This window comes from Trichosurus vulpecula, chromosome 1, assembly GCF_011100635.1.
Source record: "Trichosurus vulpecula isolate mTriVul1 chromosome 1, mTriVul1.pri, whole genome shotgun sequence".
NCBI classification, from domain to species: domain Eukaryota; kingdom Metazoa; phylum Chordata; class Mammalia; order Diprotodontia; family Phalangeridae; genus Trichosurus; species Trichosurus vulpecula.
In genome coordinates, this window is record NC_050573.1 from 540,981,787 (window position 1) to 541,006,577 (window position 24,791).

General features: G+C 40.0%; 1 protein-coding gene across 1 annotated transcript in view; it reads right to left on the reverse strand.

Moving 5' to 3' along the window:
- OTOA (otoancorin) overlaps positions 1–24,791 on the reverse strand; it is a 93,714-nt gene that overhangs the window by 40,756 nt on the left and 28,167 nt on the right. Inside the window, exons 13-23 of the mRNA XM_036741596.1 lie at positions 23,988–24,155; positions 23,090–23,230; positions 20,830–20,888; positions 20,548–20,665; positions 19,368–19,441; positions 18,067–18,202; positions 16,312–16,502; positions 15,027–15,120; positions 12,438–12,567; positions 4,988–5,175; positions 3,713–3,868 (exon numbers count right to left, since the gene is read on the reverse strand). Coding sequence (XP_036597491.1) covers positions 3,713–3,868; positions 4,988–5,175; positions 12,438–12,567; positions 15,027–15,120; positions 16,312–16,502; positions 18,067–18,202; positions 19,368–19,441; positions 20,548–20,665; positions 20,830–20,888; positions 23,090–23,230; positions 23,988–24,155 — 1,455 coding nt within the window. The remainder of the gene's footprint in view (positions 1–3,712; positions 3,869–4,987; positions 5,176–12,437; positions 12,568–15,026; positions 15,121–16,311; positions 16,503–18,066; positions 18,203–19,367; positions 19,442–20,547; positions 20,666–20,829; positions 20,889–23,089; positions 23,231–23,987; positions 24,156–24,791) is intronic.

The following is a 24,791-nucleotide window of genomic DNA, read 5'->3' on the forward strand; positions in this document are numbered from 1 at the left end:
TTTTAAATCTTTGTTACAAGAGATAGCTTGCTATGTAGGAAAGGGCAAGGGGGAGGGATATATCTGGAAGCGAATGCGATATTAAAAACCAAAAGGCACCAATAAAAAAATCAATAATAAAAATCAAAACAGAATTTGACATGCATTTATTAAGCATCTACGACACTTACGGCACTGAGCAAGCTGCCAGGGATACAAAGACAAAATGAAAAAACATTCACAGTTAAAGTAAGGTTCTAAATATAAAAATGAGTTACATTTTAGAGTTTATGTAATAGAGAATCATCAAACCCATATATTCACGGGCACACAAGAGTACACACATACACACATGCCCCCGCCTCCCCACATCACGGTCTTGTTTTAACTGTCATGTCTGAAATCTTTTTAGTTCTATTGTTTCGAGTGGCCAGTGAAAAGAGAAAGTCTCCATTTTCTACAAGCCCACAGCTGTACTGCTCAGTGTCCAAAATTATTGGAATTAGTTTTAAGTTTTGGGGTATTTTAAAATGGACAATGGATAATAACACTAACAGAAAACTTCTGGTGTGGGGCCAAATATATAGGGCAAAAGGGCAGAATAAAAAAATGTAGAGGGTCCTGTGAAGTGTGGCAGGAAGAAAGAAAATTGCACTAAAAAGCAGGAATAAAGGAATGCAGATTGAAGAGTTGAACTAACTCAGACGAGAGAAAATACAATTAAGATAAGATTTGTGGGCATAGTAATCAGGGAGAAAAAAAGCAGCCAACTCTGGGCTGTTTGGATCAGTAATCTTGGCTGAAATTTAGGGGTTGTATCTGGAGCAACAACCAAAAAGAACCAAAGGACCTGTTTCTTCCTCAAGGACCATAGAAATGAGAAATGAGTTTAGGGTGGGAGTTGTGTGAAACCAAGAAAAGAAAACATTTCTCTTTCAAGCTGGGAAAAGGTGGATTCCATAGCTATGCCAGGTACTTGTTATTAGCCAACTTATATGTGGCTTGTATCTGAAGATTCCTCATTGAAGCTTACCCTCTATAGTACTGAGTATAATTTGCTGCTTCTTTTTTTTCCTTTTAAAATTTGTATTGATATAATTTGTTGTTACTTGCATAATTTTTTCTAGTATCCCTCTCCCTTCATTAGAGCCACTCCATATAACAAACACTATTTTTTTTTAAAGAAAAAAAGGATGAAGAAAAACCTCTAACAAAACTGATAAGCAATAAGAATGAACCTTAGGTTTTGAGCCTGAGGGACTGGGAGGAGGTTTTTGTTTTATTATTCAATCTATAACTCTTTTGTTTTATTGGATTATTTAATCTATTCACATGTAAAGCTAGAAGAGTTAGGTTTATATTTTTATCCTTGTCTCTAATATTACTTTTTTTTTGTAATTTCCTGCTTCCAAGGACTTACTATAGAAGGAAGGTCAATATCAACAAATCAAGGATTTTATTGGTGTGAAAACTTAGCCCACCCAAACAGATCACAACAAATCTCAGTTTCAACCACCCTGCCTCGGTCTCAGAGTCCTGCAGGCTCAGAGATTCTCACTGGCTTACCCATGTTAACATGGTTAGAAAATGTGTGAGGTAAGATTGGAACGTGGGTTTTGCCGATTCCAAGTTCTATGCCCTCATAGAAGAGGGAAAGCTGAAGAGAAGTATGTGTCAAAATGTTATTGCTAAGATTTCACTCTTTCAGAAAAAGACTGAGAGAGTCTGAGAGAGACAGAGACAGAGACAGAGAGCCAGAGAGAGATGGAGACTCTCTTCATTTAATTCATTTCATTCAGTAAACATTTACTAAGCATCTGCTATGTGTCAGTCACTGTGCTAAGTGCTGAGGATACAAAAAGAGACAAAAGATAGTCTCTGTTCTCAAGAAGCTTACAAGCTAATGGGAAAGAAAATATGCAAAAAAATATAAACAAAGCAAACCACATGTATATATGGGATAAAAAGGAAATAATTAACAGAGGGAAAGCACTGGATTTATGGAGACAAAGAAACCTTCTTATAGAAAGTGAGATTTAGTTGAGACTTAGAAGGAAACCAGGGAGGTCAGTTATTGGAACACATGAGGGAGAGTGTTCCAGGCATGGGGTATAGCCAAAGAGAATGCCTAGAGCTGAGAGATGGAGTGCTTTGTTCATGGAAAAGCCAGGAGGCTAGTGACATCATATCAAAGGGTATGTGTTAAGGAGTAAGGTGTGAGAAGACTATGACTAGGAAGGCTTTGAATGCCAAAGAAAGAATTTTGTATTTGGTCCTGAAGGCAATTGGGAGCCAATGAAGTTTATTGAGTAGGGGTCTGACCTGATCAGACCTACACTTTAGGAAAATCACTTTAGTGGCTGAATGGATAATGGAGTGGAGTGCACAGGAACCTAGGCAGGTAGACCCATCAGTAGACTATTACAGAAATCGAGGCATGAGGTGATGAGGGTCTGTACTAGAGTGATGTCAATGTCACAGGGAAGAAGGGGGCATATTCAAGACGTGTCACAAAGGTAAAATCAATAGGCCTTCTCAACAGATTGGATATGGGGAGTGAGAGATAGTGAAGAATCCAGACTGCATCTTGGGTTTTGAGGCTGAGGGACTGGGAAGATGGTGTTGCCCTCTACAGTAATCGGGAAGGTAGGAGCTAGAGAAGGTTTGGGGGGAAAGATAATGAGTTCTGTTCTGGACATATTGAGTTTAAGATGTCTACTGGAATCTGATGAGATGTCTGAAAGGCAAGTAGGGATGCGAGATTGGAGGTCAGGAGAGAGATTGGGGCAGGATAGGTAGATTTGAGAATCCTTAGCATAAAGGTGGTATTTAAATTCATAGGAGCTAATGAAATCATCAAGTGAAGCAGCATAGAGGGTGAAGCCCATAGGACCCCTGATAGAACACTGAGGGACACCTCTGGTTACATGGAGGGTTCTGGAGGAAGATCAGGAAAAAGAGACAGTCAAGGGTCTGGCAAAGGGGCAGATAAGATTAGCAGCAAAAAAATCCTAGAAGATAAAAATGAGTTTTCAACCTAAAATTTTTTGGGACTGAGTAGACCTACTCAAATGTAACACACCAGTGGAAGGAAAGAGTTAGATTTGATGATCTGCTGAACAAGGTGCAGAAAGAGCTTGGATGAGGCCGGAAGGACACCAGGATTTCCTTACTCTACCAATGCAGGACCCTGGTGCTTTTTAAGTTTTAAAAGCAAAGTTCCTCCTAGGATATGTTCTTTTAGGATAATCAGCGCCTGACCCTCACCAGTTATGAAAATGAATCAAAATCTTGGTCTAAAAGTGTCTCGAGGGCAAGTGGGAAGAAGTCTCTGTTTCTAGGCTGGATCTTTTCTTCTAAAAACTAAGCTCAAGCTCTCTCTCTCCCTTTCTCCCATTCTCTCCCTCTCTCCCTCCCTCCCTCTCTCTCTCTCTCTCTTTCTGTCTCTCTCTCTCTGTCTCTCTCTCTCTCTCTCCCCCTCCCTCTCTGTCTCTCTCTCTCTCTCTTGCTGTCTCTCTATCTCTGTCTCTCTGTCTCTGTCTCTCTTTCAGCTTCTCTGAGGGAACTAAATCCCACCTCAGACACAAGCTGTGTGACCCTCAACAAGTCACTTCACTGCACTGTACCTCCGTTTCTTCATCTGTAAAATGAGGGAGTTGGCCTTGATGGCCTTCAAGGTCCCTTCCATCACTAGATCTATGAGGACCCTAAATTCCTGGTAGAACCTGCTTACCTGTCCCAGAGTCCACTCTGTCTGCTGGCTCAGGGAGGCCACTGTGTCAATTGAACTGAGATCCAGCTGTTTTAGCTCATTCTCATTCAGGGCCAGAGCAACGCGTCCCAGGGAGACGATGTGATGGTTTTTCCAATAAGATGGTACATTCCAGACCTTAGAAAACAAACCCACATTTAAAGTAAACTGGTATAATATGTGCTATACTCTCCCAATGTTCAACAGCCTTGGTATCCAGTACCTTCTATATTATTATCTGTTGCACAGTACTTATATTTAGGGCCTAAAATAAACCCTAAAATGAGAACCTAAAGGCATTTAAGCCAACTCTGTCATCTTTCTGCTAGGTTTTAAAGAGAAGTGGTAGGAATTCTGGCATTTGCTGTAAGCAGAGACTTTGTTCTTTTAGTCTAACAAAATCAGGGAATCCTCAGCTCTCCTTGTGCCCTACCTTGAATCTGACTAGTTTATAGGTGAGTGTCATCTTTCCTATTAGAATGTAAACTTCTTAAGAGCAGGGACAGTTTTGATCTTTTCTTTGTACCTGCCCCAGTGCCTAACACATAGTAGGTGCTTAATGCTCCTTGATTGATTGCTAAGGGGCAGAGAAGAAGAAAGAACAGTAACCCTAGGAAATGTAGGTATCTGTCCAGAGGTTGTTAATGTTAATTCTGAAGATTGATGAAGAGGTTGGGTAGCTTTTCTGTAAAACTGAGCTCTAGCAACAGAAATGGGCAGGTTTGGAATAGCCGCCAGCATGGATATTCCTGAACAACTATGTGCCTTTCAGATGAGGAAACTTATGCATTTTGCTTTTCTTCCTCTCTCTTTTTCTGTCTCTCACTCTCTCTCTCATAAACACACACACACACACACACACACACACACACACACACACACACACGTCACATATATCATCTCTACCAAAAGAGAGACGTGAAAAATAAAAGAAAATGAAACCTCAAGCTGGGACCAGGGTTCAAATCCTAGCTCTTCCTATCTGTCTGTGGACAAGTCACAACTTCTCTGAGCTTAAATTTCCTCATTAGTAAATGAGAGAGTTGTACCAGAAGACCTCTGAAGTCTTCCAGTTCTAAATCTATGATGCTACATAGTTTTGAAACAGGCTTGTTTGTAAACATTATTAGCTAACATGGAGTTTGTGTGTGGCCAGACAGCAACAGCCTCTCAACCTTTTTCCTGCTAAATCCTTGGCATTTCCCGGACTATAGCAAAAGGGAGCTTTTATTACTCCTTCTGTGAGGCAAGGTTGACCTGTTTTGCTTTCTCTTTGAGGGCCATCAGTTGCGGCTGGCTGAAGCTCAAGACGGTCCCCAGCATCTCAACATTCTTGGTAAACGTCTCCTCTTCCATACACAGCAGTTCTTGAGGAGACCAGCAGGCATTGGCTTCTGCTAACTTTAAGATGTCCTCCGAACTCGGAATTGTGACTCCTCGGCATTCTAGAGGGGGAGAGAAGAATAAACACTCTTCAGAAGGATCATTTTAGAAGAATTTTTTTAAGAGCTAGAAGGGGCTCTAACAGTGCTCATCCTTCCAGGCTTTGAGGTAGATCAGCAAAGCAGAGAACCTATTACAAAGATGACAGGTCTTGTAGATTTTTCCTCTTGCAATTAAAATAGCTTGGATGCAGAGGTTAAGGACTACAGACTGAAATTCCACAACCTATGCTAGCCTGAAGGTTCTAAACCCTAGCAAACTGCTTCATTAGGGCAGCTAGGTAGCACAGTGGAGGGGCATCTAGGTGGAACAGTGAATAGAGTGCTGGCTCTGGAGTCAGGATGACAATTCTTGGCTGTGTGACCCTGAACAAGTCATATAACCCCAACTGCCTTGCCAAAAAAACAAAAAAACTTTTTCCTTGTTGGAATCCTTTTAATTGTCATGTTATGAAGAAAATTTATTAAGAGAATTGTATGAAGGGTCTATAAGGAACTAACAAGAACAGTGTGTCTTTTAGACTGCTGTGATTACTGAAGAGTAGAAAAAGCAAGAAAAGTGCTAATCCTGAGGAGAGATATTGAGAAAATTTTTAAAGGACTTTAATCAGTATTTCAAGTGACCTGAATCGTGTAAGACTGAGTTTTTAGACAAGCAAAGAGGAGTCAACTACTGTCACACTGAGGGTTTGAAGTGACTCAGGCTGTGATCAGTCATAGCCAAAATACTGCAAATAGTTACATGTCTCCATGTGTTTGTTACAGCTTTCATTCATTGGCAAGTTTGCTAGTTACTTATAGAGAAATAAGAATAATTACTATTGGGAAAGAAGGCTTATTTATCAATAAATAAATAAACAAATATTAAAGAACCGTGGTAAGGGCTTAAGCTAAGCAATTAGTGGCAGCTAGGTGGTATGGTTGATAGAACAATGGACCTGGAATTAGGAAGACCTGAATTCAAATCCCGCCTCTGCTGCTTACTGGCTGTGTGACCCTGGGTAAGCCACTAAACTGCTAACTGCCTCAGTTTCCTCAGCTGTCAAATGGGGATAATAATTGCACCTACCTCCCAGGCTTGTTATGAGGATCCAATGAGGTAACATATACAAAGCCCTGCAAATCTTAAAGCGCTATTTAAGTGCTAGCTATTAATACTGTTGTTGATATTAGGGGGCAAGATTGCAAATTTATTGATGAGAAATAATTTATATAAATTAATATAAATTATGACTACGCTTCTAAGTCACTATAGAGTTTGGAAGGATAAAATTAAAATATATAGCAATGAAGCAAGTGGCAAGCTGAAGCTGAACAGCCTACAGATGAATGTGATCAGATCCAAGATTCCATTTAACTTTGCTAAATGTGAAGAGATTAGGTACAGACTTTCTGCAACCTGCTACATATCTTGAAGGCTTTGTAAACTTAAGTGTTAACATTGGCTAGCATTGCAATTTGGAGGGTGCAGAGACACATCACTGAGATCACAAGCATCAGCAGAGGAGCATGACCTTCCTCTTCCTACAAGGGAGGCCTAGGACATGGCCATTCAAAAGACTGTAGTGACAGCAGGTCACTGATGTTCCATTTTCCTAAAAAGTATAAGAAGTAACATTTCATTCACAGGTCTGATGGAAGATATTCTTAACCTTTTTTGTGTGTCATGAACCCCTTTGGTTTACCCTTCTGATGAAGGCTATGGAACCATTGTCAGAATAATGTTTTCAAATGCATAAGATAAAATATGTAGGATTACAAATGCAACCAATTTTTAAAATGGTTATTAAAAAAACCAAGTTCATAGATTATGTTAAGCAACCCAGCAAGGGGTCCTAACCCTATTTATCACGGAACTGGGAGATTTCACAGAATTATAGATTCATAGAAGGCTCAGTGGATAGAGTGTCCAGCCCTGGAGGCAGGAAGACACCTCTTCCTGAGTTCAAATCTGGCCTGAGACACTTAACTAACTGTGTGACCCTGGGCAAGTTGCTTAACCCTGTCTGTCTCAGTTTCCTCATCTGTAAAATGAGTGGGAGAAAGAAATGGCAAACCACTCCAGTATCTCTGTCAAGAAAACCCCAAATGGGATTATGAAGAACCAGACAGGACGGAAAAGCGACTGAAAAAGAGACCCTGGAGATCAGCTAGTCTAACTCTCTCTTTCCAGAAAAGGAAACTGGGATCAAGAAAAGTGATTTCATGGATATTAGGTTACCTTTTTTAGGACGATTCAGTTCAACAAGAATTAATGAGGAACAATTAAGTACCCTACAATTTTCCTAGGAATTTTTAAAATGACACCTTCCCATGAAATGAGGCAGAGAAAAATGGGAGTGAGGAGACCAGAACCAGGATCATGACTGCATCTTTAAGAATTCTTCCTAAGCTTCCCTCTCTGTGACAGTCCCGACTACCATCACTACTTGCTACCACTTAATCCAATAATAAACACTGAGCTTCAGAGGACCTGGCCTGTAGTGGAGTCCTTCAAAGCCTCCTTTCAGCTCAAATGTGGGAAACTTATTTATACCCTCTATCTATAGCACATGCTACTTTTATATTATCAAGCTCTTTAAGGGAAGGGATTGTGTCCCTCATGGACTACAAACTCAATATGAACTATGCATCTCTCCCAGTCACTAGTATAGTGTTCTGCATACAGAAGGTATTTAATAAATGATGGCTCAATTGAACTGAACTCAATCTAGCCAGCCCCACAACTTTATATTTTCTGATTTTTAATATGTCCCTCATTTTTTGAAGAAAATTGTCTGGATCTAATTGTCACATAGTAGCTTAGTGAATGCTTGTTGACTTGATAAATGTATGTTGACTATAGGCCCTGCCCTGGTTTCAGTCCCACATCTGGTTCAGTAGATCAGAGGTGCCAAAAAACTTCCTGAGGGACGAATTCATATGTGGTTTTATGAGCCAACAGGAGCTGGCAGTGATCCTTATGTGCCCTTATGTATGGTTTAGTGGCCCCATTTCTATTTGAGTTTGACACCACAATAGAGGATTACTTAGAGCCTGAGAATTCAAACAAACAATCCATTTAATAAAAATATGTTTAAATGCCCCTGGCAAAAGCAGTTCCCAAGTTGGTTGATCAGGAAGATAAAGCAAATAAAAGCCTCCAGGAAGGAGGTTAAAAGCAATTGGCAGGAAAGTTCCCTGGTGTTTCAGGAGCTCCTGCCCAAGTCCTAAAAACTGCTTTTATATTCTTCTTGCCCAAAGAGCCCACAGATCTGGGTGCTAGATGAGTCCTTATAGTGGCAAAGTTAATCCCAACTGCTCCAGATCTGCACAATAATCTCCTTGCTCATGACAGTCCCAGGTGCTGTTATGGGAGTGTGAGGGATTAACTCCTGCCTCCCCAGTTCCACCATTTTTGTGGCTAAATGCCCTGAGAAGGCCATCTATAACTAATGCCTCTACCTCCTTTCTTCTTATTCTCTTTTTAATTCTCTACAATTTGGTTTCCGATTTCATCATTCAACTGAAACCATTTTCTCCAAAGTTACCAGTGACCTCATAACTGCCAAATTCTTATTTACTTCTCTGCAGTCTTTGATACTGCTGATTCCTCTCTTCTTCCTGACTCTTTTCTCTTTAAGACAATATTCTATCCTGGTTCTCCTGTCACCTGTTTAACTGGTCTTTCTCAGTCTCCTCGCTAGAGATCTTCACCCAGGTCACATCCCCCGATACAGTCAGTGTAACCTCAGAACTCTGTCCTGGGCCAAGCCTTTCCCCATTTCTCCTCCTCTCCCCTTCCCTCACCTTTCCTCTCCTCTTCTCATTCTATTTCACTTGGTGATCTCATCAGCTTCCATGCAGTCAATAATCATCTCTACGCTGATTATTCTCAGATCTACTTATTCATTCCTAACCTCACTCTTAACCTTTTTAACAATTGCCCATTAGACATTTTATCCTGGATGTCCCTCAGACATCTCATACTCAAACATGTCCAAAACTGAGCTCATTACTTTTCCATCCAAACCCTCCCTCCCTTTCAAAATTCCCTATTACTGCTGCGGGTACCACCATCCTCACAGTCCCCCAGGCTCAAAAATTAGGGGTCATCTTCTCAGTCCCTCATTCTTTCTCACTTCTCCATATCTAATTTGTTACCCAGGCCTGTTGATTTTACCTTGGGAACATCTCTTACATATACCTTGTTAACATCTCTTGTAATATGCTTTCTTCTTTCCTCTGAAACTACCACCACTCTGGTGCCCTTATCACCTCACACCTAGACTGTTGCAATAGATGTTGGCCTCCTTGCCATAAGACTCTCCCCACTCCAGTTCATCCTCTAGTCAGCTGTCAGATTGATCTTCTTAAAGCACAGGTATGATATCACATAGGCACACACACACACACACACACACACACACCCCATTCATTAAATCCCCATGTGTCCCTATTACCTCCAAGATCAAATATAACATCTTCATAATTTGGTCCCTTCCTACTTTTCTTATCTTCCTACACTTTACTGTCCCTTATGTATTCTGGCTTCGTTGCTATTCCCTCAGCAAGACCCCCCCATCTCCCAACTCTAAGCATTTTCACTGGCTGTCCTCCATGCTTGGCATGCTCTCTCTTCATCTCTGCCTCCTGGCTTCTTTAAGTTCCAGCTAAAATCCCACCTTTTACAAGAAGCCTTTCCCAATTCCCCTCAAGTCTAGTAGTGCCTTCTCTCTGTTGATTATTTCCAATTTATCCTGTATATAGCTTGTTTGTACAGAGTTGTCTGCATGTTGTCTTTAGATTGTAAAGACAGATTGTCATTAGATTGTAAGCTTGAAGGCAAGGATTGTCTTTTGCCCTTCTTTGTATCTCTGGGGCTTATCACTGCCTGGCACATAGTAGGTGTTTGACAAATACTTAGTTACTGACCAATTAATTGACTGGTTAGCATCCTGACCCATAATAAGGCCAAAGGGAAGCACTCTGGTATAAGAAAGTGCTAAACTAGGTTTGGGGAGACCCGAGTTCTAGATTTGGCTTTGCTATTAGCAATGTAAGCCTCAGTAAGTCACTTTATCTCTCTAGGCTTTAGTTTCCTCATATGAAAACACAAGGAGGTTTCTGGACCATATGACTTCTAAAGTCTTTTCCAGTTCTAAAATTCTATGCTTCAAAAGCAGCTCACACTAACGTACAAACCAAACCTTTAGACTTAAGGAGAGTCCTCAGATAAACAAGGTAATAGAGGAATTGTTTAAATTTTATAGAGTCCAAGAAAGGAGATAATGAACAAGCCTGCTTCTCCCTTCAGGCAGGCCAGGCCAGCAGGCCTCCTTGGCTCTCTCTAAGTGACTGGAAAAGCAAAGTAATTCTCTGTATAGTTGATAGTGTCAGGTTTCCTTTGTCAAAGGAGCTCAATTTTTTTTTATGGAAATGAGACATTATGTCTGCTGGTCCCAGCTATGGCTTGTATAAAGGATAACCAACAATCTCTGTCTTTGGAGAAAGTCTGGATTTATATCCTGGGAACTTTCAACTAGAAATGCCAACCTCTAGTAGATACCTGTGGTTATTTTTCCAGATGGAAAGTGGGTTCCTTCCTGTGGAGCCTAATTAGGAGGATTTCCCTTCTATCCAACTTGACTGGATACTGGCACATCATGCTGGGATGTACAACACTAAACCCAAATCAGTCAAGTATGGCTGTAAGCTAATGAAGAAAGAATGGCAAAGGAAATACCAGCTCCTCAGATTGGGAGCTTTGAGGAGAGCAGTTAAGAGCTATAGTGAATATCAAGACAGGGTCCTGGTGCTAAACGCACAAATTTGGAAGATACTGGGAATACATGCTTCTCAGATCACTGACACTTAACACTTGTCTCCAGTCAAAGGTCAAACCGGTATTAAGGTACTGCTAAGGTACATAGGAAGTATTTATAAAGAAAAACATCCTAATAAGGAATATAGTTATTTAAATAATGTCCTAAAGAATCTTCCCATCTAAAAAATTTCCTAAAGGACACAAAAAAATTTATTTTCAGTTCCAAATTCTCTACCTCCCTCCACCCATTGAGAAGGCAAGAAATAATGATACTCATTGTATATATGAAGGCATGCAGAACGTATTTCCACCAGGGATATGGCTACCTAAATAGATGGTGGGCCTCAGGAGGTAGCAGGTTCCCTTTTACGAAAGATCCAGGCAACCACTTCTTAGACATGTTATAGAATGGACTCCTGTTGAGGTACAGGTTGGACCAGATGACTTCTAAAGCTGTAAATGAGGCGTGGTATATACATTTCTACACCTCCCCTATTCCTCAGTGATCTATTTAAGTTGCCTTTTGAAGAGGTTCCATCCAGTACAGCGCTCTGTAAACAACGGACATTTAATAAATACTGTTGGTTGACTGATTCTTATCCTGAAAAATTTTCTCGTAGATCTGCCCAGTCCCCAGGGTCATAGTAATGATGTATCTGGCATGTAGGTCAATCTTACTTATAAAAGATTGATGATTTCAGGAAGGCCTGGCTGCATCCTTAAGATATTGCCTTCATTTGCTGATTGCTGCCTGAAATTCTGGATTAAGGGAAACATTTTATCATTAATCTTTTCTGTTTTTCTGTGGTTTCAGTCATGTCTGACTGTTTGTGACCCCATTTGGGGTTTTTTCAGCAAAGATACTGGAGTGGCTTACATGAATCTTTCACACCTTAGTAAAAATGAATCTCAGGTCTTTTCCTGAGAGCAGGTTTCAGTTGGGTTAGAGGAAGAGAGAAATAGGAACAGAAGGAAGGAGCTGGAATTGGATGACCCTAATGGGAAAAGAATGGTACAGAAGAGGAAAACTAGGGGGGCTAAAGACAAACTTTCCAGATTTCACAATTTTCCTTACAGTCATTGTAGGTGGCAATGTTAGGAACTTAGGGAAGCATATCACCTGTTCAGTTGACCAATTTCAATCGTAAACTAGTTCTCCGCTGAAACACGACCTGAGCATTTTTTTTCCTATGCACAGGAGGATATAAAAAAAATAACATAGCATGAAACTTGTTTATCCCTAGAGTCTACCAGTTCTGATAAGCAGCACTGAGACCTGACTGAAATATCTTTCAAAAAGTTGAAATTATTTGACATTTGACTCTTTGTAACTCTGTCATTTGATAGACATTCAATCAAGCCCTGTGAAAACAAGAGGCCCCCCAACCCCGAAGTTCTGGGAACTCAGCGAGAAATGTCACTACCCTGGAACTGGCCCAGATACCAAAAACACACTCACCATCTCTGGAATCAGATATGTGAACATTTCTGCTGATGTTCTGGATGGATTTAAAAACAGTCCAGAGAAATTCTTTAGGAAGTTGGGTTTCCACCATTTTGGAAGCTGTTTGCTGAAGGATATCAGGGAACTGTGAGGGGTAGAAAGGATGGAGGGGAAAGTGAAACATATTTATTAAAGCAAATAACTGCAACAAAGGTTCATATTAATCTTTTTTAAAATTGTAACCCTATTACTTTTCCTCACAGTAGCTTCTCCTATTGATTAAGCTCACTGCATAGTTAATACCAGTCAGTTTATAAGTATGGGGCACTGGCAATTGCCCTAGGCAATGGACTCCCAAAGAGTTGATGTTCAGTTGTTTTTGACTCCTTTTGACCCCATTTAGGGTTTTCTTGGCAAAGATGCCTGAGTGGTTTGCCATTTCCTTCTCTAGCTCATTTTACAGATGAGGAAACTGAGGCAAACAGTAAATGATTTGCCCGAGGTCACATAGCTAATAAATGTCTGAGGCTGGATTTGAACTCAGGAAGATAAGACTTCCTGACTCCAGGCCCAGCACTCTATCCACTACACCACCTAGCTGCCTAACAGGGTAGTAATAGTAGTAACAGTCAATAGAGTATCAGGCTTGGAGTTGGGAAAACCTGATTTTGAATCCTATCTCTGATACTTACTAGCTTATTATACTTACTATATATCCATGGTTATGGATAAATCAGCTAATATCTCTGAGGTTTGGGAAATTTACTTTTCTTTTTTTCAAAAGTAAATGTATTTTTTTGGTTTTATATCATGTTCCTCTCTCTCTCTCTCTCTCTCTCTCTCTCTCTCTCTCTCTCTCTCTCTCCCTCTCTCTCTCTCTCTCTCTCTGTCTCCCCCCCTCCTTCCCTCCCTCCCTCCCTCTCTGTCTCTCTCTCTGTCAGTCTCTCTGTCTCCCTCCTTCCCTCTTTCCCTCCCCACTTCCCAGAAAGCCATCACTTATCACAAAGAATATAAAAAGTAGTAACAGCTAACACAAATGTGGTGCTTGAAGGTTTGCAAAAGGCTTGACATATATTACCTTATTTTATCCCTACGACACTGGGAAGTAGGTGCTAATATTATCCCTACTTAAGAGATGTGGAAATTGAAGTTTAGAGAGGTTAAAATGACTTGCCCTGGGTCACACAGCTAGTAAAAGCCTGAGACTGGGCTTGAACAAATACAGTCCAGACAAACTGTTTCATATGTTAAACAACATGTAGAAAAAGTCTGACAGTATATATACTGTTTCGCATCCATAGTCTTCCCTACCACCACTTCCACCTCTGCAAAGAAGAAAGGGAGGTATCAGGCAACTTTGTAAAGTCATAGGACTTTAACTGCCATTGATTGAGGGAGCTCCCAGATAAATGAAATCGTAAATCCCTCCTTCATAGAGATGGGGATGGGGATGAACTCTAATCTGGAATTTTAAGTACCAAATCAAAGAGGAAGACAGTATTTTAAGGGCCAGTTTTTGGAGCAGCAAGATCTTCTTAGCATCCTTGAAACTGTTATACCTCATCTTGAACAAATGTGCTTTTTTCCAAACCTGAAATTCACAAAGCGTCACGTAATGCTTTGCTTTGTACCTCTCTGATGGACTTATTATTAGTGCTGTACATAATAGTCATCCATGATGCCACTCCCCCCCACCAGACTATAAGTTCCATGAGGGCAGGAAATAGGATTTTGTTTCTCCTCTAGCGTATCATAAAGGGCTCTACACACAGCAAGTACTTCATAAATGTTTACTGAATGAATGAATGAATGAATGAATGTCCATCAACCCAGAGAATTAATCATACTCTCCTATAAAGCCTTGACCTATAGTTTCTCACATAGAGATGTCATTCAAGTGATATTTTTCTTCCTAACACACTAGGCATAAAACCTAATCCCTGGATCAACAAATAAGATTTAGGCACCTCTGAGTAAGAATATATGTAAATATATAATGGGCTGTCATTTGGTCCCATCTATACTGCATAAAACCTAGTCCCTGTATCATCAAACAAGATTTGGGCACCCGTGAGTAAGAGTATATGCAAATATGTCTAGACATACGCAACCTCTTTGTGGTATATGTGAATGTGTGTATCTGGAAAAATATGCAAATGGTATTGTGCTTATGTATAAGAAGACATGCTATTCACATGTGCTGTGTGGTTGTGAGTGTACAGTGTATGTACAGTATGTACATGCTTATGCAATGTATCTGTGTATGTTCATAGTATGTGTAATTATGTGGGGATAGATATTTACATGCAGTATAGATGGGACCAAATGACAGCCCATTAATTTTATCCATCTCCCTCCAGAAGTCCTGGTGGAGAAGTCAAATTTAATTTAGTTGTTATTTTACTACTTCCTAGGTCTCTGCTTGCTTGAAGTTCACTGGTCCAAAAGTCCACTCCAAAGATTCAGCGCTGGGCCCTCTACGATGGGGCAAAGGCACTTCCACCCTTACTAACTGTAAGCCTCTCTGATACACTATATCACATGCTGTCTCTAATCACTCAACTTAATCTCCTAAAATCTCTGAAACCATGGATTGAGAGGTACCTTAGCAGCAATGACATTTAATTCATCTCCTGAAAAGAGAATGAGAAATGGCCCAATGTCCTTTGTTGTTTCAACTGTCCAATTTTGAGGGAGCCTGAAAAGGAAGGAGAAAACCACAAGGAATTATAAGAATGTAAAAGGAAAGCCACATGTTTTGTCTATGGTGGCAACAGAGACTTTCTTGTATGAGACAGAGTTTTATTGGCTCAAAAATAACTTCTCATATTTGATAGGAAGAAGCCCACAGCTTATTATGGGATATTATTTCCCTGCAATTAATTCTGCAGGATGGCCCATTTAAAGCGAGAGAGAGGTGGTTAAAAAACCACATCACATTTGGTAGTCTTTTATAGGGGCCCACCACACTGGCAATTTGGCTTCTCCCTTTGTGGTAGAGAAAGACTGGATCCTTTAGCGGAAGTAGTCCCTATTATTCAGATTGACGAGAAATAGAAGTACTACCCTGCTTGTTGTTGTTGTTTAGTCCTTTCAGTCGTGTCTGATTCTTTGTGCCCCCATGTGGGGTTTTCTTGGCAAAGATACAAGAGTGGTTTGCCATTTTCTTCTCCAGCTCATTTTACAGATGAGGAAACTGAGGCAAACAGGGGTAAGTGACTTGCCCAAGGGGACAAAGAGAGAGAGAGAAGTTTTCAGTCTCTTCATGCTCCTGAGTCTCTTCAAGCTTGAGTCCACTGGTTTCTACCAATGAGGAAAGAGTCCCATGCCAAATGGGCTTTGGGACTTGAGTTACAATTGGTTGAAGAGAAAGTGCTGACCTGCATTAATAGAGGGAGTTTCCTTTACTAATGAAATCATTGGTCTACTCCCTTTCCCTATCCATCATTAAGACCAACAATAATGTCAGAAATTTGTATAGCACCTTTAACATTTTTCAAAGCCTGACAACAATTGCCTATGCCCATCACAACCTACCTGATCCTTTCCTCATCATAACCCTTTAACCCAGATAGGGCAGGTATTATCATCCCACTTTTACAGATGAGGAAAGTAGCCCAACCAAGCTAAATGAATCCCTAAGGTCACATAATGAATCCGAGGCAGGGCCAAGACAAAGGCTCCTGAGCCTTGTGCAGAAAGAAAAGTATGTCAATATCCAATGTCAGGGGGAATCTGACTTCTGAATCTATTCAAGAGTCTCTCTGTTGCTAGAAATTTGTGCTTCTTTGCATTATGTCAGCAAGACAACAGAGGGAAAGCCATTAACCAGAAAAACAAACGCAGACTGACCTAGGCTGTGCATAAAGCCAAAGGCTGACCATCTCACCCATGCAGCTCCAGGAGTTTGTGCTTCACTTCAGTCTTTTGCTCAGGGCTGAGGCTGGTGCAGAATTTGAGTCTGTCCATTGCTGTGGCCAAGGCCCTAGGGTGAATCCCATTTTGGATAATGGCTGGAGGCAAATGGCAGATGAGGTTTCCAATGATGTCAATGTCGTATTCATCAGTAATAGAATCATTCTGAAACCAAGAGGCCAGAGCTGGGAAAACTGTCTCCCAGGCACATCTAGGAGAATGTTTTGTTATAGTCACTTGACGTGAGGTAGTTTTACTTACAACCCTATCAAATGCTTTGGCTGTTACAAGACCTTCAGTCTCTTGGATTAGGTGGAAATTGAACATGACCTGAATTTATCCCAGTGATGCAAGCATCAGGTTTATAGAAAACTGCTTTGTGCACCTGGCATGCATAAAACATAAAATCTTCAAGGGATAGAACTGTGTGAGTAGGGATGGCTAGGAAATAAACAGAAGGCAGGTGCCTTATAGATGCACTTGGATAATTATTTTTTTAAAAAGAGGGATATTTGATGAATCTCCCTTCTAACATAGCTTGAAAATACTGTCACTGAAATTGGGCTACTTCAAGCCCTCTAAGGAATTAAATAGATATGGTTGGTCTTATACATACAGCCATGGAGTGGGAAGCAGCCAACATCCTGTAATTTGAAGACTTCTCCTCCAAACTCTTCCCTACTGAGATCTGACATTCCATTATTAATGACTCATTCATTTGGTGTTAAGCATTATACTCAGCATGCAATATTCTTTTTAAATGAATCTATCAAATTTCCTTTCTCACGGGAGAGACTGGGACAATATGAGAACTGAAGGAATCCTAGGGCAAAAGAATAAGCCAAAAGGGGCAGGGGGCAGGGGAAGAATAAGGAGGCAGACAATGTTAAATACAAACTTTGCTGCCTCTACAGTTTTGTATGGTATCAGCCAGACTGGGTCCTTTCTTTTTCTTTAGCACGCTGATGCTTCAGTGTAAAAGAATATCACTTCAACTTGAGAAAGGATGAATTGTGAAGAACTCTAAGAAGTATAGGAAGGCTTATATGATCTGATGCAGAGTGAAATAAGCAGAACCATCCTCACAACATGCACAATGTTTACAATAATGTATTTGGAAAGAACAAGAAAAAATGAAATGGAACACATCATAACTATAATTAAATATAGATGTAATAACCACAATGACCAATCTTAAACTCAGAGAAGAGATGACACAAAATGTACCTCCCCACTTTGCACAGTTTTTTTCCCTTTGAGGTAACATACAGATTTGTATATATGATCAGACTACATTGATCTGTGGGTTAATTTTACCGAGCTAATTTTTTCTTCTTCTTTCATTTTTATTCTTTGTCACGAGAGATAGCTTTCTGGGGGAGGAGATGGAGAAGGTATGTATTTGGAAGGTAGGTGACATAAAATTAAAAATGAATAATTTTTTTAAAAAAAGTATGCTGCTTCAGAACACTATTTTCATTACTATTCTGAGGATACTTTAGATTCCCACAGGTTCTCATGAAACTCAAGACCCTAGGAATTTTTGCCAAACTGTTACTATCCATTCCTTCCCCTACTGTGCAGATTAAAAGGTGGTACTGAGACTTTACTGAAGAGAGAGCCAATGTTTACTTTGCATAACAGAGAACATTTGGGGAAATGGAGGCATCACGCAACAGAAGAGAATTAAACACAAGCCTCTTTCAGAGCAGGAGGAACCTTTTCTTACCAAGCATTGCCGTACTTTTCTGATAATTGAATTCTTTTTGTGAGAATCTAAAACGAGAGTGTTCAGCTGGATCTTCCCTAGGCTAATCAGAAAGGGAACACACTGAGAGGCTGAGACCAGCTCCAGATAACGCGCCCTGGAAAGAAAGCAAGGGAAAATGAGGAGGAAGAATATAGCTTTTCTGCTGCCTTTATTGGCCATATTACAGTTTCGTACTTAATTGTTCTCAAGTTGGGGGTTTGCTTCCTCAACTTGATTAAAAACTCCTATTAGTCAGAGACCATGTTTGATAACCACAATGCCTAGCACAGTCCTAAGCATGTAGCATGAGCTAAATAAATGCTTGATGATTGATGGGTTAACTGACTGAACATATGCAAAACACTTTGTAAACCTTAAACTACTATATACATGTTTGCTATTATTATTAAAGAAGAAAAGAAGGGGAAAGGGATGGAGAAGAGAGTGAGCGAGAGAGAAGAAAATGGGAGCAAAGGCAGAAGGACTTGGAAAGTGAGAATGGGAAGAAGAGAGAGGGAGGAATGGTACTCAGGCAGGTCTTGCAAATCTAGACTGTGTTTCTTTTAAGGCTTGCCCTGAAATTCTGAAAGCAAAACCAGCCAATGGATTAACATGGAGAACCTTTGCTTAAAGCACCTGTAATTCCATCAGGCTTCTGAGCAGAGTTGTAAATTCTACCCAGAATTAAGATCATAGACTCCTAAATGTAAAGAAGAACTTTCTTTTATTTTTCTGGAATTATAATGGTATTTTATTCTGTACAGTAAAACTACATTCATTATTCTCATCAAAAGATTAAGAAGAGCCCAATTTACTGCCTTTAGGATCCCTTAAATCATTCATTCATTATTAGGGACTCTCACTTCTATCCTGATGTTCGAAATGAACTTTCTGGGGTGCTGAGGTCTCCAAGTTATTTAAAGGACTATGAGGTTACAGACCAAGCTTGCTCCCGCTTAATAGTAATTGTAGCTAATATTTATATAATGCTTTTTAGTTTTGCAAAATGCTTAATATTTATTATGCTTTTTGATCCTTAAAACCACTTTGTAAGGTAGGCACTGTTATCCTCATTTCACAAGTGAGGAAACGGAGGCTAAGAAAGGTTAAATGACTTTCCCAGAGTCAAGCAACTATAAAGTATCTAAGGCAGAATCAATATAGAGTCAGCATATGCAAACTTTGAAGTGCTCCATGTAGGTAAGTAAGGGAGAATTATAATAAATTCCAATCAGTGTAACTGCTAAGCCAGGTTTAGGATTCCAACAATGTTTACTTACGGGAGTGCAGATAGGAGAAAGGGAGGCAGAGACGAGCGAGACTCCGTCCAGTACTTCCAAGCTAAACAATTAACCTGAAAGAATAAAGTCATGTCTAAAGATTTCTAGGCCTTATGAGATCTGAATGAGCCAAGCCTAGCTTGGTACAAGCGATTTAAGATGAGCTTGACTTCTTCAGAACGATGACAACATTAATAACAATAGCTAGCATTTATATAGCACTTTAAAGTTTGCAAAGCACTTTAATTATGATCATTCATTTGAGCCTCACAACAACTGTATGAGTTAGGGGCTATTATGACCCCCATTTTACAGATGAAGCATAGTCTCAGAGTGTCCCATCTCCACCAATTTAATAGGGTAGGACAGAACCTTTCATCATCTAAGAAACAGACGCCAGGGCCTTCACAAAAACTTTACAGCCTCGTCTAATAGAGCTATATAACAAATATTAGTCTTCCTTTTCCACCATCCCTCAAAGAAAGAACTGAGTAAACCCCAATGGTATAGAAATATTTTAATTCTAATTTTAAATATATCTAAGTACAAGGAAGAAAAATGCTCTCCATGTTCACCTGGGAAGGGGGCACCTTGCCCAAGGCCTTGGGTTCTGCAGATATTTCAAGCTCATAATGTATATACTATGAACTCTAGTCACATTTGTACCCTCTCAAAAACTATGATTAAATAAGGTATGCTGATGACACATCTCATTCACAGCATCAAATAGTCTCACACTTACTTGGAAGATAAAGTTTTATATGAAAAATATTCTTAGAGCATTTTAATCAAATACTCTAATAATAAAGGACAGCAATGTGTGGGTGGAACATTTTTAATTCAAATAATTATCAGCATATATGCAGTAATTTAAAAAATAATTACCCCCCCATACACACGTTATAAATGTATTTCTTGGTTCAAATTTGAATTTGGAATAATCATGCTATGCTGGCTTTGGTTGCCAAGATATAAAGGTTACCAAGTCCAGATACTTTGCCCCCTTTAAAAATATGAAACTGGAGAGAACTTGGCTTGAGTCAAACAGTTGGCCCCAAACTATCACTGGCATCTGAAAACCCCTAGGAAAAAGTCTCGAACCAGAGCAATCAACGTCAACCCACTTATGGGGGATGGGCAGAAACAGAGTTAGAACTGGAAAAAAGGCTGCTAATGGTACCTGATATGGAGAAAGCAGGTGGAGATTGTTTTCAAAATACTTGAAATGAGCCAAAAATGAGTCAGAGCTCATGCTCTCAATCTGCTGGCATGTTATTCCTTTAACCAACTGCCCTACACTGAAAAGAGATGGGAGAGGAGGGTGGGGGATGTGGGGAGGGAATCAAGTTAGAAACAAGAGGGATATAGAAAGGACACAGAGACCCTTTCATATCACTCTGACACACTGGTGTAGGACCCTCGTGGAGGATCCCACTGACATTGGTTAGTTATTTTTCCTTACCTTAGGAGGTCATCAGGCTTTCTCATCGTTCTTGACAAAAAATCATACAGAAACAAGGCCTGTGGTGAGAATAATCAAAAGTAAATGTGTGTACACACTGTGTGTGTTTGTGTGTTTGCCAAGGAACGGAATGTTGAAAAACAAGTCTGAAATTTGGTTTCCTGTGTTTTTCATATCCTATTGATTAATTAAATCTTCTTGACCATGTTCCTCCATTCCTACCCCACCCAGGGAAGAAAAGTTTGGGAAGAAAATCAAGGAACCTGGTCAGAACTAGCTGGAATAGAGCTCTAGGAAAGGGATTTCTGTCTCCGCAGAGGCTTTATCCAAACCCTTCTCCTGCCAGCATTTTCAGAGGAGAAAATATACATTCATTTGGCTCCTGTTTCAAGAAGAAATACAGTTGCAGAATCTCTAACTCATAGACTAGGGCATCTATTTGTTTTTACAGAACTTGTAATTTAACCCTAAGTAATTTCCAGAGTCAAGTAAATTGTGTGCTAGATGGGAGCCTGCCAGCTCTATTTGACATAGGATTTCAGAGATGGAAAAGAACTCAGAAGTCACTTAGTACAACCAATACCTGAACAGGAGTTTCATATACTACCTGCCAGTAAGGAGACATCTAGGACTTACTTGAAAATTCCCTTTCATAAGAGGCTCAGTACGACTTGAAATAGCCTTCTCTACCTTTGGACACCTCTAATTGTTTGGAAGTTTTTGCTTTTCCCCACAAAAGACATCTGGGTAGTGAAGTGAATGGAGCACAGGCCTTAGAGTGAGAAAGACCTGAGTTTTAATCCTACCTTATACACTCCTTAGCTGTGTGACTCTGGGCACACAGTTTCCTCATCTATCAAATGTGCCCCATCAAATGGGGATAATAACATTATTCCCTACCTCACAGAGTTCTTGTGAGGATCAAATAAGTTAACCTATGTAAAGGACTACGCAAAACCTTAATGAGATATATAAATTATTATCATCATCACTAGTATTATCAATATCATTATCCTAGGTGGAGCTGACATCTAGCCTCTCAGCAACTCATTGACCTCTGGGGCTAAGTAACAAGAGTATTATCCCATTACTACATAACAGCTCTCACGTCTGACCTTGTAAAAGATCGTAGCATTGGATATACCATGAGGAAGACCTGTGTTAGAATCTTACCCTAGACACTTACTATTCATGTGCTCCTACATACTCCCTAGTCCCTAACCTCACTGGGTCTCAGTTTCTTTTCCTATAAAATGGGGACTTATCTCAGAGGATTTTTGCCAGGATCAAATGAGATAATATATTTAAAACTTCAAACCTGGAAGTGCTATATCAGTGTGAACTACTTCAGTTTTCTAAATTTTTCTTATCCAGACTAAACATAGCTATTATAAATACTCAGACAAAAAGAAATGCCAGAGAGCTGCAGTGGATAGAGCGCCATGTCTGAAGTCAGGAAGACTCAGCTTTCTGAGCTGAAATCCAGCCCCAGACATTTACTAGATGGATGATCCTGGGCAAACCATTTAACCCTGTTTGCGTCAATTTCCTCATCTGTCAAATGAGCTAGAAAAGGAAATGGCAAATTACTCCACTATCTCCGCCAAGAAAACACCAAATGGGATCACCAAGAGTTGGACACAACTGAAACAAATGAGCAACAACAAACATTTCGAGATCTATTTACATACAACATATGATATAATAACAATATATAATACAATATATAATGTATAATATGCCATATAATAAAATATTATATATTTTATGGTGAGGTTCCTGAGTCGAGAAAGTATTTTGCTTTGACATTCCTGAAACCACTACACCCACTTTGGCCACAGTGATAGCCACAGTGTTAATGAATACTTTTCTCATTATAAATATCCAACTTAATCTGTTGTGCTGGATCATACATCTGATCTGATCATGTAGGGATAAGTAATACCTAAGTGAAGAAACTTCCTCTACCAATGTAAGCTGGCAATAGAAGGTGCCAAAGTTGCAAAGAATCGCCACTTGACGACCTTAGAAGGTTGCTTCGAGCACTGAGAGGTTAAGAGACTTGCTCAGGGTCACGTAGCCAGTACTATCAGAGGCTTTCTGGTTTCAGAACTAGCTCTCTATCCATGACACCACACTGCCTGATCACGTGTGGCAATAGTAAAATAGCATTATCTTTCAGAAGTCCAACTTACAGTTAGCTTTGCCAGCATGAATCTCTTCTCCAGAGGAGGAGACTCATGTTGTGACTACCCATTACCTGGCTTCTCCTGAGCTCCTTTTCTTTGACAACTGTAGAGTTAAAGCCTGGCTCCTTCCATAAATCGAAGAGAGATACTTCCTTAAAGAAAACTCCTTGTACATCCATGACTGTTGAAGAAACACCACCTGCTTCAATCATCTAACCAAAAACAAGAAAGAGACAGGCATAGTACATAAGGTATACGATGAGGCTTTTAGGTTTAGTTTCTTGAAATTTCTGCAATTGAACATAACATTTTGATGACTAGATGGGCCCTGGAGACTCTTCCATCTCTAAAACTATGATCTTAGGATCCTAAGAAAAACACTGATGTGCATTTTAGGCAGTGGGGGAAGGGCAGGGAAGATTCATAAAGCACCATCTTGTATTAAGTCCAAACCTGGCCTTTGGGCGGCAGGAAAGAGCAGGGAGAGATGGAGGAAACCTTGATGGCAACACCAAGGTCTCTTCTATCTCCAGTAATTTATGATAATATTACTGATCAATCACCATTCATTAAGCATCTAATATGTGCAAGACACTGAGGATACAAACAGTCCAACCCTCAAGGAATGCTCCTGGTGGGGAGGGGGAAGGGGCAAGAAATCACATGATCAGAGATATAACAGTAAATATAGGATATGTATAAAATCAATACAAACTTATGGAAGATGGCACTAACAACTGGAGGAATCAGGAAAGACTCCTCAGATTCAGAAAGATGCCACTTACTAAAGAGTTAGGAGAGGTCCCAAGCAAAGGGATTTTTTTGGTTGTTTTGTTTTTGTTTTCGTTTTGGGCTTAAGAGACGTCTAACCCAGAATTAATCCCATAGCCAAAATCACATTTCACCTACAGGGATTCTGAAACCAAGTGCTCTGGTTTGAAGTTACTGTTTATCGGAGTTTCTCATTACCTTGCTGAGGATACCTTGTTGCTGGGCGGCTGACAAATCAGATACGTGTTGGGAGATGGTGCCTCTAGTGACATGTGAGAGCTCCTTTGGATCCATACTGTAGAAAGCTTGGGTGCTGATACCAGCCAGTAATGAGCCCATCTGGCTGATGTTGTAGAATGATATGACCTAGGAGAGAGAACAAGATGCCTCATGGAACAGAAGCTTTAAAAGATTTGGAGACAATTCAGGATTTAGGTCACTTTTCCCCCCATTAAAAATCTATCTAAACTTTTGAGTAGGAAATACAGCAAAGGACAATGGAAGGAGCCTAGCTCTCATTAATGCAGAATAGGTGGGGTTGTGGCAATGGGACATAATGGGTAAAAAAGTAATAACTCCTTGTGTTTCTATAGGGCTTCATATTTTCCATAGCAATCAATAAATCAAAGAGCATTTATTAAGTGACTATTATATGCCAACCACTGTGCTAGGTACTGAGGATTCAAAGACAAAAATGAATAGTCCTGCCCTCAAGAAACTTACATTCTATTAGAAGAGACAAAATCTAAGCCTATACAGTATCTACAAGTATATAAGTATATACAATATCTAAGTATATACAGAGTATATTTTTAAAATGAAAGGTAGTTGGTGGGGGGAACAGAAGAGCATTCAGAAAAGGCAAAGGTGGTACTTGAGCTGAGTGTAGATGGAAGAGACTCCAGGAGGTACAAGTGCGGAGGGAGTACAATTCAAGAATAGGAAACAGGAAATAAAGGACTGAAGACATGTGAGGAATGGCTAGAAGGCCAGTAGTCTGTC